This window comes from Pipra filicauda, unplaced genomic scaffold, assembly GCF_003945595.2.
Source record: "Pipra filicauda isolate LSUMZ 115617 unplaced genomic scaffold, ASM394559v2 scaffold51_size4534324_pilon, whole genome shotgun sequence".
Classification (NCBI taxonomy): domain Eukaryota; kingdom Metazoa; phylum Chordata; class Aves; order Passeriformes; family Pipridae; genus Pipra; species Pipra filicauda.
Window position 1 is genome coordinate 3,820,226 of NW_024104665.1, and position 15,026 is coordinate 3,835,251.

Below are 15,026 nucleotides of genomic sequence, written 5' to 3' on the forward strand. Positions count from 1 at the left end.
TCCTTACACTGTCTATATAATTCACCTGTCCCTCCGCGGCCTCTCCATTTTGTCTATTCGAACTTGCTCAAGACAACAAGCATTTGCAACCAGGAAGTGGAGAAGTGAAGAAGTGCTGAGAGAAAAAAACCAGAAAGACACCTGGCAGTGTCTGTGTGTTGACACCTGCATTCACTTCCTTTATTTCTCATCTCATAAACCTTATTTTTGTGAGGAATACAGGCTCTGCATAACAAAATAAACCCTAAGGCAAAACTAAATAGGACAGGATGGAGGTAAAGCAAAGAAGATATCAACCTTTGTAAAATCATTTCATTCACAGAGTTCACAGGCCCAGTGACACTAACCAGAAAAGGTCAGCTCTGATTGTCATGGAGTCCATTTATTTGAGGGAGGAATGCTTGTCACCACTGAGTTTAGTTTTTTTTCTTATACAAAGAATACCACATCAAGACAGTCATCTCATGTGCTCTGATAATGAAAGATAACTAATGGCAAGCAAATTACTGGTAAATTTGCAAGGCAAAGTACCATACCCAGCGAACTGTTACAACTGCTTCAAATGGAAACTTGCATTCAGGCCTTATATTGAAAAAAAGGCACAAGCAAGTCTCAATCAGAGAGACCCAAAGTAACCCAGATGATCTTACAGACAAATTCAAGTGCATAACTCTTACTTGAAGCTGCCCTGAATAAAAACTAACCAAAGGTTAAACATGAAGCGTTGTACTGACAGTAGCTAAGAAAATAAATTAAGAAAAAAAAAAGGGCCCCAACAAATGAACAGGACAGCCAAATAAATAGAAATTTGGCTTTATAAAAACTCCACCAAATTAAACATTTAACTATTTCTTCAAGAAGGTGGCCAGAGCACACATGCCAGGGCAGAAACAGAACTGCAGTCATCCAGCCAGCCTTGCAGCTCCCTCATTACTATTACCTCATTACAGCCTCAGAGCAGGCACTCACAAAGCCTTGACAGGGTACATATATTAATAAGTTTCACAAAGGCGAGCAACATTTCCAGCTTGCAAAGTACTCTATTTATGGTGTCCATTCTACCCTAAAAACTTCCACCCCAAATCTTAAGTCTATCTGTAGGCACAGCTTCTGGGAAGGAGAATTCATGGAAACCTTGCATTCCCTTCTCTGTCAGACTGCAACCCTATCACAGGTTCATCCAAACCCCCATTACTGAACTCCAATGGCTTGTTCTCTAGGCAGAACCCTCCTAATCTGCTGCAGCTGAACTTCCTCAGCCTATCAAGGAGGAAATCCTTTTATTGCTCTGGCCTATAAGCCTCTTATCTCCTAATTCTGTGAGGCTGAGAAATAGCTGTGCTGCTCATTAATCCTCCAATGACTGTCAGAAGCGGATATATACCTTCTCACTCTACTCAAACACAAGCAACTAGGTTTCATCAAGTTCTTTACTATCTACTTAGCTGAGTCCCACTCCATGACATTTTATAGGAATTGGAGTAGCAGAACAGAAGCTTCTGCACTTTCATGAAATATTCAGGATAATTCTAAAGTTGGAAAGACCCTATTTTATTCACTGCACTGTAGATAACAGCAAATTGTTTAAGAAAAAAGCAATTTTTTTTCTTTTTTTTTTTCAAGCAAGTGCAATTTTGGCTAAAAGTGCTGTATGGATGACTATAAAGACTTTCCACTATAGTTTATATATACATCATTAGTTTAAAATGAGATTTTTCTCAATTTATTACTAACTCACATCATCCATGACCTTCAAAGACAGTTCAAAGGGAAGAAAAATAATAACCAGTTGAGTTCTTGGATTAACTAATACCTTCAATTAGCATGCCCAAGAAATGCCAAAGGTTGTTGGTTTTTCCCTATATAGAACATTCAGCCAAGGAGAAATTAATAAGCTAATTTTTTTATCATGATTGATGTCTTCTATTTCTCTGTATGCAGTGAAAACGTACTACAAATAGTTACTAAGCACCACTGCAAATATGACACATAATGTGCATTATTTAATATTTCACATTTATGTACCCAACGAACAATCATAGGCCTACCTGTGTAAATCAAAACAAACCCAAACCCTTCTATAAAGTTTGTGTTGAGTAAAATGTTAAAGTGGCAAACAGCGTTAAGATCACAGATATCTCACGTCAGCTGTACCTTTTATTTTAACTATAAATGTCACACTTCATCATGCAGCTGTCAGCTTCCCTTAATGTACTAAATGCTATCATGTAAGCACAGAATCTGACATGATGTAACACAACAATTAAAATAAAAAGCAAGTCGGCCATGACACAATGTCACTTTTCTGTTTGCTGCAAATTAAAGGAAAATCAAAACTTGAAAAGTAAAAGCCAGTCAAGAATAAAGTTTGCAAAAACCCCTCAAACATCAGTTAATGCTTTCCTTGAATATTATGTCACATTTTTACATTGAACTTTAAGAAAATATCCACAGCTTTAGCACAACTAATTATAATTTGACACCAGAAGACATCGGGAAGAAAATCTATAACTTCTAGAAAGATTCAAGTGTAATAAATATAGTTCTAGCTGTCAGTTCCATACCAGCCAACATCTATGGAACTAAGCAATTATTTTTCACTTTCTACCCTACTCTTTTTCAGTTTATATCCATTCTGTGGGACCGCTACGGCATGTTAAAATTGCTGATGTTTTTCAAACCAGATGCAACAGCACTTAGGTTATGCCTGAAGCAAATCCTAGTAACAGTAGAGAAATTATGAACTCTAGGTAATTAACACTGAAATTGGTCATGTATTAAAAATTTTAGTTTCATTTACTGTACTTGATGCACAACACAAAATAAAAGTGTCTGAAACAGTGAAAAAATAACTTCAGAAAAAAAAGGAAAATCATGTATATCTGGAAAAGCATAACGTTAAAAATTGGATTCCTTTCTTTTCAGTGTTATTTTGTTCATTTCCATCAACTCCAAACCCACATTTAATAAATCAGCAACATAAAAAACTTTGGCCCAAGGGAAAGCTAGTGCCATCTGTCACAAACACACAGAAACGTCACATGCCTAATATTTGCACTGGCCATACCATGACACATTCAAAACCTCTGTGGTCCAGGGAAGAAATAATCACAATGGAGCCTGTTTGCAGTCAGGAAAAAGAGTCAAGCAAAAAGAAGCTAGAGGCCTTTCTTGCAAATGATATAAACATTTCAAGAATACTCCTGTAAAAACATTCACTTGAAACATTGAGTTAACACTTTTTCCCCTTTGTGGAAATAAAAGGAAAGGGGAACACGGGGAATTCTAGAAAGTTTTACTTCTGAATACCACATAACTACAGAATTGTTTTCTGCTAATCTACTTCTACACCCTCCAAAGGATTTCCAGGCCAGTAACCTGTCAGAATAACATTAAAATTAAGAACATTATAATTTTTACTGGAAAAGACACATATATGAGCGTTGCTGCATTTTCCAATATGCTATATTTGATTGAGAATGACAACAAATTGCAGAAAAACCAAGAATAAAAAAACCCAAGGTAGGTAAAAACAAATACAAAAAGACACGCAAAAATACATAAATGAAGTAATCCAAAAGTAACCTCAAACCTACCCTTACAGCTGTCTCCTAATAAACCAAATCTATGAGTAGAATTTGGACACTGACAAAGCTGCCAGGAATTTGATCATTAAAGACTACTGTTTAACCAAATACTGAAAATTATAATAGTGGCTACACTTGCACATTTCTAAAAACTTGAGCTGTATTATACCTCAGTGACATTCATGCTGAAGTAAATAATTTTTTAAAACCTACAACTGAACAGTATTTCTTTCTTGAGGACTATATTCAGCTACATGAAGACTTCAGTGATCACAACGGATGCACACCTTTAAATTATCTGTTCTATTCCTACATTTTTTCCTAGCCCTTGAATGGTTTAATTATTTCTAGAGACGTGTGCACATAGGGGACAAGAAAAGAGAGGAAAGGTCTAGTTCTTGTGGGCATGGACATGTGCAGCTATGAAAGTTTATGCAATTCATCGTTTATATTAATTGCTATAAATTCTCCTGTGCCAGGTTATTGAAGTAATACATCCACAAGGTTCTTTACATAACAGGTATTAGAAGAAGATGATGTCATTAATTTGCACACCTAGGACTTCAAATGTGAAATACAGAAGAATTAAAGTTTAGAAACAAAACAACCAAAACCTTTTCTACTTTTGACTATTATTATACTTAATACTACAAACAATACAGTCTGAGAACTGAGACTTGAGCTCCATGGTGAAAGGTGATAAAATGAAATACTCTTCATACCCGCACTTCTTAGGTTAGGGTCTAGGTCTGGCATTTCCTTGGATGCTTCTGGACTGACGCTGTAGATAGATGCTCCCGCTTCACTGACAATGCTGAAAAATAAAGTGGCAAATAATCAAAACACCACACAACTGAACAATGCAACTGAAAGACTTTTTAAGTGACTTAAGTGAATATTTGTTGGTTTTTTTTTTAAAGCCTCACCTTATGTTTTAAAAATATCTTGAATCAACTGAATACTTACAGAAGTAAGACAGTACAAAGGAAAAGATCTCCATTTAAGCCAAAATACCCCTCCCTGAATTGCAACATTTATTCTTTTTCAATTCTGGTCTTATTATAAATACACATTGTGCATAATATCAGCCCCTGTATCAATCTTTACACAGAAGAGAAAATGAACACAAGAAACAAGGGTTACCAGAAGTAAACAGGCAAATCAGCTTTCATAAACAAAAACAAGTCTACCCGATAATTCCATTAAAAACACCTACATTCTGAAGTCTAACATTAAACAATTACATGAATCCAAGTCACGAGCATGCACATACATTGTCTCAAGCCAGCTGCCTAAAACACTCAAAAAACCCCAACTTGATGCAGACTGAGCCACAGAACTGCAGCTCGCTTCTCAGCGGCATTTCATACCGTCTTCTCCCTGCTCTCACTGCCATCCCCAAAGAAAAACACAGACTGTGTGTCTTCAGTAACTTAAGCTACAGTTCATGTATCTACCACACACCTCAAATTCACTCAGTAATGATGATAAACTCACCAATTCAAATCACAGCACATAATTAAAAAACCCTCGAGTGCTCTAGTTCCACTCAAGAGAAAACAGCAATCCACTATTCACAGTGTAAGTTATTTTCAGCTGTGAAATTCTGACACCACTGAATCAACAGTATATTTCCTCGAATAACTTCAGCAGAACTTGAATTTCAGGTTGATAATTACAGCATCATACAGCTAATGCACTGGAAGTTAATACTATCAGTGTCAGAACTATTTTTACTTTTACTATTCCCCTTTTAGAATAACCTGATCTTTGCCATAAGGAGAGAAACCATCATCCTTAAGAAATAGACCTTTCAGTAAAAACCCTAACTTTGCTTTAGATTGTTTTAAAATTGGACTATAAATTTTCCTTTCAAGAACATTTAGTAGGTTGAATTTTTAAATAAAGAAATTGATACTCAGAAGCCACTCCCTTTAGAAAAAGCTGGAGAACAACTCAGAGGTAAAATACATTCCCGTTCAATGTTTTGAGCACGGTAACAGTAAACAGTGTAAAATGCAGATACAAAAGGTAAGACTTTCTTACTGTTGTTTGTGCAGATTTCCCCCTTCCCTAATCAAAACTGGAATTCGGTGGAGTGCTGTGCTGAGACAGATCTTAAAGTTACTCAAAAGAGCATTTCAATATTACAGACAGACTGGATCTCTCAATAAATACAGAGAATAAAATCCTGTTCTCTGTAGTATTAGTGTAACTCCAGACCCATTCAAACAACTAGTTTAACAGAGTAAAAAAATCCTCAGACCAGCTGAACAGGGCAAGTGAAAATGAAACTATTTACATGATCTTTTAAAACGATTCAGTCTTATGAGCATTCCTTCACCATAAATGACATTCATAAAACATTCCCATCACAGAGTTCAGAAATAAGATCATATCACAAAAACCTAACAAAGACGTTGACAGAAATCTAATAAAACTGATTTTTCTGATGAACGGGTAGTTTAAAGAACAATGCAGCAGAACATATTTCTTAACCTGTTCGCACCTTATAAAGGCAGCATCTGGCAAGCTCTTTCTTTTTGGATATTGCTTCTAAAAAACCACACATGTTAGCACACACTTCTAACAGCTTTTCACTAATTGCTCTTCAATCTTTGTATTCAACCAGATCGCAAAAGTTACCTCTCACGCAATTTCTAGATTTAATACATTGATAATACACTTAGATTAAAAAAAAAAACAAACAAACAACAGCGTTTTGCACACATTTTTACAGCGCTGTGCTATAAACTGTGCTACTGCATACAGCTTATTTCTTGATCCCTTCCCAGTATTTTGTGCAGTGAAAGAAAAAATGTGACTTACATGGGAATTTTAACACATTTGACATTTTATTGATTCTCATTAATGCTACACTGCCAATTTTTAGAAGCAGAAGGATTACAATAATACTGTCATTCTATGGCAATATGTGAATGGTGCCAAATTTTAAGGTAGGTAGGTAGCACACAAACTTGATAAAATGAATAAATGCAATTAAAACTCAGGATGGGAGACAGAAAAAAGCACATTTCCTTTCCTCAAGAGCAAAAACATTTACACACTGGGGCAAGGAGAAGGGGGGAAGACAAGTAAAAGAATTATTTCAAGCAAGAGAACAAGATCTAAGTAGCACTTTCAGAAGCAGCATACACTGGATACCTGACAACCACCCTGACTGAGATGGTTTTGTAGATGCATGCAGTTATTCTATGAAGTATTTGGTGTGGCAGACATGGAAAAGGGGATGAAGAATTTTCACTCAGGCAGAACCCCATAACTGCTGCACCCAAGACAGTAAAACCCAGATATTAAATAAATTTGTTACCCAGATTAAATGCATAAGGCCACAAACTCCAACGAAACCATCCTCTGAGTCATTCAACCATAGTCAAATGCAAACTTTTACAGAACTATTACTGGCTGTCATATGGTTTGATTTAGCTTGTTTTTACCTACAGTGAGGTGGTTACTAACGTGACACTGGCACATACAATGCTAAAACATTTAGCTTGGTCAAAATACTAAGATTACAAGCAAAACAGGTTTGGGGATTGTCTGCAGTTGTTCTGGATTTTATTTTTTGACTAGAAAGGAGACTGTTACTTTGGTTCACTGATATTTTGGTTTATTTCCAAATTCTAATAATTCTCTTGAAAAGGGAGATGATTTATAGGACAATTTAAGCTAATTTCAATGTCGCAAAATGCTCTGCATCATGCCTGTCAAATACTACACATATGTCAGCTATATTAAGACAAAACCAAATCTGTTCAAATGAGTAGGCAACAGAAATTTATTCCAAACTACTGCACAGTCCACACTGTTCTTCAGTCTCCCTTTCCCCTTTTAACAAATGATACAATTTTCAAGACAGTCAAATGAAAAGCTTCATAAGAGTTGGTGAAATTATATCTAAAATCCTGTCTATCTTCACAATTTGTTTCTATTTCAACTTTGTAAGTCACATAATACAGGAAACCTGAAAAACTTGACTCCCCCACCCCTCATGAGACCCTTATTTCTGTGCATTGCGTAAGAGGAAAGATCCTTGCTCTGACTAAAACGTAGACAGTTAAAACAGCATTATTAAACAGCTATTTTTAAAGTCAATATGTAGTAGGTAAATAAGCACATGGTTATGACACGATATGCTTCTACTCCATGGATGGACAAGTTTTGAACAAAAAAGCAGGTAAAGAGTCTGGGACTACGCCTCCATACTGCCTGCTTCCCACACCAGACATCCTACAGATAAGGTTTTTTCCTCAGCATCTATATCCAACTTTTAATTTTTAGAAGTGCCCAAATCGCAAAGCTACTACACGATATTACAATGTACTCTTTTTAATTGTACAAATAAGCTTGTTGCACAGAAACTAAGTTTTCCTATGCTGCACCCATCTCATTCTCATTTGTTAAGACACATTTCAAGTAGCTAAACCAACATTAAATATATTCCACCAGCACCACCTGGTGGGCCCTCAGCTTTATGCTACACACCATGCCAGCTGTATTCTAAATAGTTTAAGGAGCCTTTTAAGACTTACTAAAGCAAGTAATTTTCTTACTCAGCTTAAATAAGTATTATATATTTGGTCTGAAAAGATGATTTGATTTGAAAACATTCATATTTTCAATCTTTTAATTTCTACAAGAAAAAAAGCCTTTCTTGTAAAAGGTAAAAAAAAAAAAACAAACCAACTAAGAACACTTAGAATTTTTTTTAATTCCAAGCTATTACATACCTACAAAAATGCATAACCTTAAAGATTACATGTAACAAACTAGTTACCAACAGTTGTTTAACTAAATTACAATTTTTAAAACTTGCAAGTTTCTTCGGTAGTAAATTTTCACTGTAAACTCTTTCAAAACTATGTGAAAAAATCTAATGTATGTATAACAAAAAAAGATATCAGGCTCGACGTTTGTGGGTTTAAAGACGAATGCACCTTCCTGACATTTCCATGAATCTTATCAACATTTCGGACTCTTACATTGCATTGAGGTAATTTCCCCACAATCAAATTCAACACAGGATTAATGACCTATAAAGAAAGAACTTTACATAACTTACTGTTTCTACAACCTCCAAATCCTGGATTTAAACTTAAAGCTTTAAAATAGCATTTTAAGAAACAATACCAGCACAAAGAGTTGTCTGGTGTTTATTACTTGGAAGAAAACTATGGTTATTCTAAAAGCAAAGGGCATGTCAATCTCAAAATGGGCCAAGATTTTAATATTTGGTCATAAAATGATGATCTGCCAAAATAACTCCCTTCACAATCCAAATTTAGTAATTGTGCTTAATTCCTTAACCCAACCTTTTACATATTAATCGATAAATATATTCTTCATAAACTTGTGGCAATGAAAGCCAGAGGCTCTCCCAAAGTACAGCAGTACAAAAGGGTCAAAGGTTTATTTAGTGCTACTTACTAAAATAATTGGTTTATGAATCATCCAGGAGAGAAAAATAAAATTAAATAAAATGACAAAATATTTGCTAGAAAAGAATGTTACATTTAGAAGTTCAGTTGGAATGTATCAATCTTTAATTATGTTGACAGATGTAGTGATTAAAAACAAAGTAAGAAGGGGCAGGGAAGACTTATTTAAGCACATGCTCAAGAGAAGATTGGGCTATTTCATGAATGAGAAATCCATTGGGCCTTACTGAAAACACAGAACTCACAATTAGTTCCAGAAGAGCCTAAAACCTAAAAGGGTTGAGAGCTACACCAGAGAATAAGATGCCTGCATCTGTTCTTATATGTCTCCCTATATACCCATTTTTGATGACTAAGGAAAGCCACATAGGGGAGGTCAAAGAAGTTCTCAAGAAGAAACAGCAATAATCTGTTCATTTGCATTTTGACTTATCTTGCTCTTTCTTCTCCTGTCAACTTGGCAGGAGCAACTTGGACAGCCCCTCCCAACTCCTCATTACCCATGGCAAGCTGTAGATTTCTTGGGGTTTTGGGCAGAGTTACCTGCTGCTCCTAGCAATGCACATTTGGGCCCGTGAGCAGCCCAGCACCCGTGTGCTGTGCACAGCACAGTTCCTTCTGCCAGGGAGGTGATGTCTATGGTCCATGGCAGACTGCAGTCCAGCAAAGGTTGAGCGGGACGCCGTGATTTATGCAGCCACATGCCCCCTGCCACAGGAACAAAAGGACACCAGGCTTGACAGACCCTGGCTCTGACACAGCTATGCCACAATTTATTTTTTTTTCACATGAGGAACATATGTCATGGAAGCGTAAGAGTAAAAGGTTCCAGTATATACTGAATAATGCATTTTTAAAAGCCTGTTCATTCTGATAGATGAGATGAAACTCAAAAGCTGGTCTTTCCCCCCCCCCCCTTAGCTAGTGGTATGGCAAAAGGAAGATGTTAGGATGACGAAAAAGGATTATACTAGAAACCAAGCATTGTTCAATAGAATCAAGACAAAAAAGACACAATTCATCTGTGTTTTTAAATAATCTAAAGAATTAGCTTTAAATTTTAACAATATGTAGAACCTGGAAAATATTGTTATTGTAAAATATATTTAATACTGAAATGTACTGTTAGGTAGGAAAGGAATTTTCATCAAGTTTTCATTGCTTCAGTCAAAACTTAAAGTTGCTACATACCATAAAATTTTCACTTATATGAAAGTCCACCTTTCAAAATCAGTCACACTTGACAAAAGCTGTTATAGTCGTCTTTAGCGAAAATACTACAAAAAAAGCTCATAGTGACTCACAGTGAAGCTATTCAATTAGATGCAGGTGGGACACCACAAGTCTTAAAGTACAGTTCCTGCTTCAGAGGTCCCAAGCACACAAGAAGGTAACTGCACAAAGAGTGTTCAGAGAGCACATCAAATGATAAGCAGTGATACAGACCTCACATTGTTGCTCAGCTGCATTCTTAAGTTTCTGTTTACAACTAGTATTTTGAATTCACAACAAAAAAGTCAATGTTTCTACCCACGTATGAATAAGTTTGCTCTATATTCCACAAAGTTTACTAGAATTCACACCATGCAAAGAAAAAAGGAATTTGATCTCGACCAATTCAATCTACCTTTTAAAGTAAAAATTAGTACATTATTTCAAATCAGGGACTCTGTTCTGCAGCAATTTTCAACACAGATTAACACTACCTCTTCTTTCAGTTACAAACCCTACTTTTGAAACAGCTTGCTGACCCTACAGCAGGAACAATAAATAAGCACCCTATAAAGCGGCTTCTGAAATGACAAAAGTTCAAGGCAATCATCCTTGCACTAGGGATTAGTTGTCTCCTGGTCAGCCATAAAGGGCATTTAGCACCAGTTAAGCTGATGGCTTTCCTGGTAGACAGTATAGATCTTTAGAACCTGCTCAAGAGAAAAGAATTAGACCTGTTTCAATCCATATTTAGCAAGATACTCTAATCACAGTTCATATTGTTGCTTCAGATAATTAAAAATTACTTATATTGAAATAGCACTTAGTCTTAGAATGATACTTCATTTTCCATTTTTCCTGTATGCTTATGCAGAACTAAACTTCCCGACAGAATTGAAGTACGCACATTCAGATGAAGAACAGCATGCAAAATTTAATGGTTTGATACCAATTTATAGTCTTTCAACATCAGATAAAATGCAAGAATTCCTCAATGTCTGTTTATAAGAAATTTAAAGGAATATAAGAAATGAAAGCCAGTTTAATTGAAAAGATCAGCATTCAAATGTCAGAAGAAATATATGACAAAGACTGAAAAATTAGTAAGTATATTAAAAATTGCAATTATTCAAATAGTTGTCTTGAAGTATTACCCACTCCTCTGCAAGCTGGGAAATAAGAGGGCTAAAAAGCCCAACGTTTTTGACTTTCACTGCTTTGGAGTCTATAGGAAGGCTGTGTATTGATTTTACATTCTAAGAGCACTTTTCCTGTAATCAAACCCAATAAAAGATATTTCAAACGTAAGGACAGTTACGTTCTGAGCCAGGCGACCTGATTGCCTCTTTCTTAGCACAAAACAGGTTTCAAATATACAGGGAAAGCACTCGGTGCATAGAATTTAAAAGCTCCTTTTAAAAATGTTACTACTTTGAAAAATGCAGCCCAGTTCTACTAACTTCTAGATTTGGACAAATGCAGAAAACCTATTCCTCAAAAAATTTCACTGATTACAGAATTAGAAGAATCCAAAATTTTCTGATTTCAATTCCTCAACTACCATCATTCCTCTTCCCAAAGAAAAAGTGATGTGACGTTTCCTGCCATTAAACCATTAAGACAATTTATACTTGCAGCAGAATGAAACAGGTTTGAGAATTATTGCAAACATGAGTTACCATGCTTTAATTTCTTTTGTATTAGATAAAACTCTATGAAACCCCAAATCAAGAACTAGTTACCATACTAAAATAAAACTAACTGTATAACTACAGTCTGGAATCCTTTATTCATCAGTGTATGAACCATGCCCTCAGCACATCCCTGCAAAGGGAAGAATGATCAGATATCTGTCTTCATCTTGTCTGAAAACGATGACATTTTTCAGTAAGAAAAGGGTCCAAATGGCAGGTGTCAAAGAGCTTTAGCTTCACACGTGGTGCTAGGAGGCAGAAAAAACAACAGTAGCGTGTGGCCATGTCAGAGCCGCACAGAAGCTGCCGTACAAACGCATATCTGAAAAGAGCAAACCTCATAGCCTGTTAAATCAATCTAGTGCCAGATGTCGTTATCAGAGCAAAACTGGTGCTGTGGATTCATCCCCAGAAGAAATACATGTCCCATGTTTGCAGTGAAAAATGAAAGACCTAGGGTGGCATGTCTCAAGACTGAAGGTGACAGTCACCTGTGACTGCCCCCATTGCTTTCATTGACAGTTTCAGGAAACAAGTCCTGTCACTGCTCATAAAGTAGCTGGAGTTGAAGTTCCTTTCTGCTCTTGTAGAGAGCTTTAAAATCTGAGCTTCAGGTCTAAATCTACTTCCAAGTTAGTCATCCAACTAAAAAGCAGTCAAGTAATTTATTTTTACTTTAAACACTGTAGTATAGTAGGAACTTGAGAGAAAATTTAACTACTGCTCTTCTCCTTGTTGCAGCAATGCCAAGGAGAGAAACTGCAATAATATAGATAATGCTGTAGAATCAACATTACCTTAGTGCAAGAGGAAAGGTTTAAAAAGAAAGAAGCACATTTTACGCGATTACCATACGACAACATTAAAGTAAATCTAAGCAGAATAAATGAAAATTAGTTGTATTCAAATACATTCAAAAGTTACCTATCTACAACCAATTGACATCAGAAGAAAGAAAAGACAGTAAAAAAGTCCTCAGGTTTGACACAGGAAATGAAAGCCCTACAGTCCACTTCTAAAAATATAATAGGCATGACAGTGGGCATGCTCCTTATGAATACACTTGATAATTTCCAGACCAATTGTGCCAGCACTCACTCAGTTTTGCGCAACTAAATTATCCCAGTGAACTCAGGGGAACAAACTATATATGCAAAATTGAAAAAATATACCCAAACACTGATGAGAGTTTACCTAAACTCTTTTTACCCAAGCAGAGGCACAGGGAGACAAAGAAATATAACAGTTTTGGCAGTCAGGCTTCAAAAAGAAAAACACTAGGTGATGTTAAACACTCATATTTCATATATTTATAGAAAATCTTGAAATTAAATTAAATTGCATAGATGCATACATTAAAAACATACCACAGTCCAAAAAGATGACGCTTCTCCCCAAAAAGCCTAGCAAAATTGTTGCTCAATGAGCAGTTCTCAAGCACTTGGTGAAGCCAACAACTTGACCCAACACCACAAAACACAGCAGACCAAAGGAAGCTGCAAGTTCCAGAGCAGAAGGCTGTCATTAACACTGTCCTGCCAGCAGCTTCTTCTCAGCTCAGTCAAGTAGAAACCCCTGCAATGGCCAAATTGGTGTTGCACCCAGCCCATTTCCAGCTACACAGGATCTTGCGAGAGACAAGATCCATCTTTTTAGAAACAGCAGAGGCAAAGGGTAAAACCCTGGAAACTCAGTAGTTCATGCATAGTAACTCAGGTTGGAGTATTATCAAGTACCAAGGTTTTGGGAACAAATAAGACATTTTTAAAAATGCCTATAAAGAAATACCTAGATTTTGGTAGTACGATCTCTATTTGGCATTGTCACTGACAAGTTATAAAACTAGGGAAAAACTGATGCCTGACTCAAGTCTGTTCAATTTTCAAACCAAAACCTTTCTCTATTGCATGCACTGTCATACCCACACCACCCTTCTGTGAGACACAGGACACTGAAAACAACAAATGATCCATTAGAGAAAGTCTATCAGGTTCTTCAGTAAATACAGATCTCTCAACCAATTTATTTGTCAGAGAGCATTCATATTTAGTCAAATAAAAATTTTATTAAGAGGCATCACATGCGAACAGTCAGTCTGAAATTACCTAGAAAGGCTACAAGAACATGCTATATGAACATGGAGTTGCTATAATTGCTCTTGGGAATCATTTTTATCTGTTAGAAAGGGCAACACAGACACAGTAACTGTTGTAGCTAAAATGCAGTTTGTTAAACCAGACCAAAGGCTGGAGCTTAGAGTCACATTAACTCTCATGGAGACTTCAACCCCAGAGTGGAGCATAACTGGACAAGACCACAGCATATGGAGCAAAATGCTTCTTGGAGAATGGCACCTCCAGCAACTGTCATTTTCTTTAATGCTCACTCCAGGCAATTGGGAGGCAGCTCGGTCAGTGCTGTTGTGTAGCCTCCACAGCCTTGATTCATGTGAAATTCTGACCTGTAGCTTTGGCCAGAGTCAGGCTTTATTCTGTTTTCCCCTCACCCTTTCCTACAGTACCGTTGGATCTTAGTACTCAATCTCTCCATCGTAGCCAAACCCTCTCCTCAGCACAGATCCATGAGGGAAGACTGGAATCAGCTATACCCCTTCTATTAGGGTTGGGCAATGCAATGCAACATAGGAAGACACTGCACACAGCAAGGGAATCGCAGATCCTCTGCTGCTGCTGCTCCTCTCTGGTCCCTCCCCATCCCTCTTAACAGCTAGGCTGTATCTGAAGACATCATATTAAATCTTTTTAACCTACAGACACTTCTTGGCACAGTTTACTGAACTCTGAAGTACCCAGGTTTTCCACATAGAGAAACTCAAAATAAATTAAGAATTCTGGAATCAGAATAAATGCTGGCAGGAAAACTTCTTTGAGGTATCAAATCCTAAGAAAAAGTGTGACCACATCTTTCTAGCAATGTCGTTTCTTCTTAGTTTGCTTTGATTTGGAATTCACCTAAAAAAAACAAGCTGTCTGTTTTAGTTTACAGAAGATACATTCACCTCCTGAGTTTATTCTCCAGCTCAACATACTCAGAACAAATGTTACATAAAATAA

At 36.5% G+C, this 15,026-nt stretch overlaps 1 protein-coding gene across 4 annotated transcripts in view; it reads right to left on the reverse strand.

Moving 5' to 3' along the window:
- SRBD1 (S1 RNA binding domain 1) overlaps nt 1-15,026 on the reverse strand; it is a 123,825-nt gene that overhangs the window by 59,540 nt on the left and 49,259 nt on the right. For all 4 annotated transcript variants that reach the window (XM_027723420.2, XM_027723422.2, XM_039386968.1 and 1 more), the window contains one exon: nt 4,310-4,401. In XM_027723420.2, the coding sequence (XP_027579221.2) occupies nt 4,310-4,401 (92 nt within the window). The remainder of the gene's footprint in view (nt 1-4,309; nt 4,402-15,026) is intronic.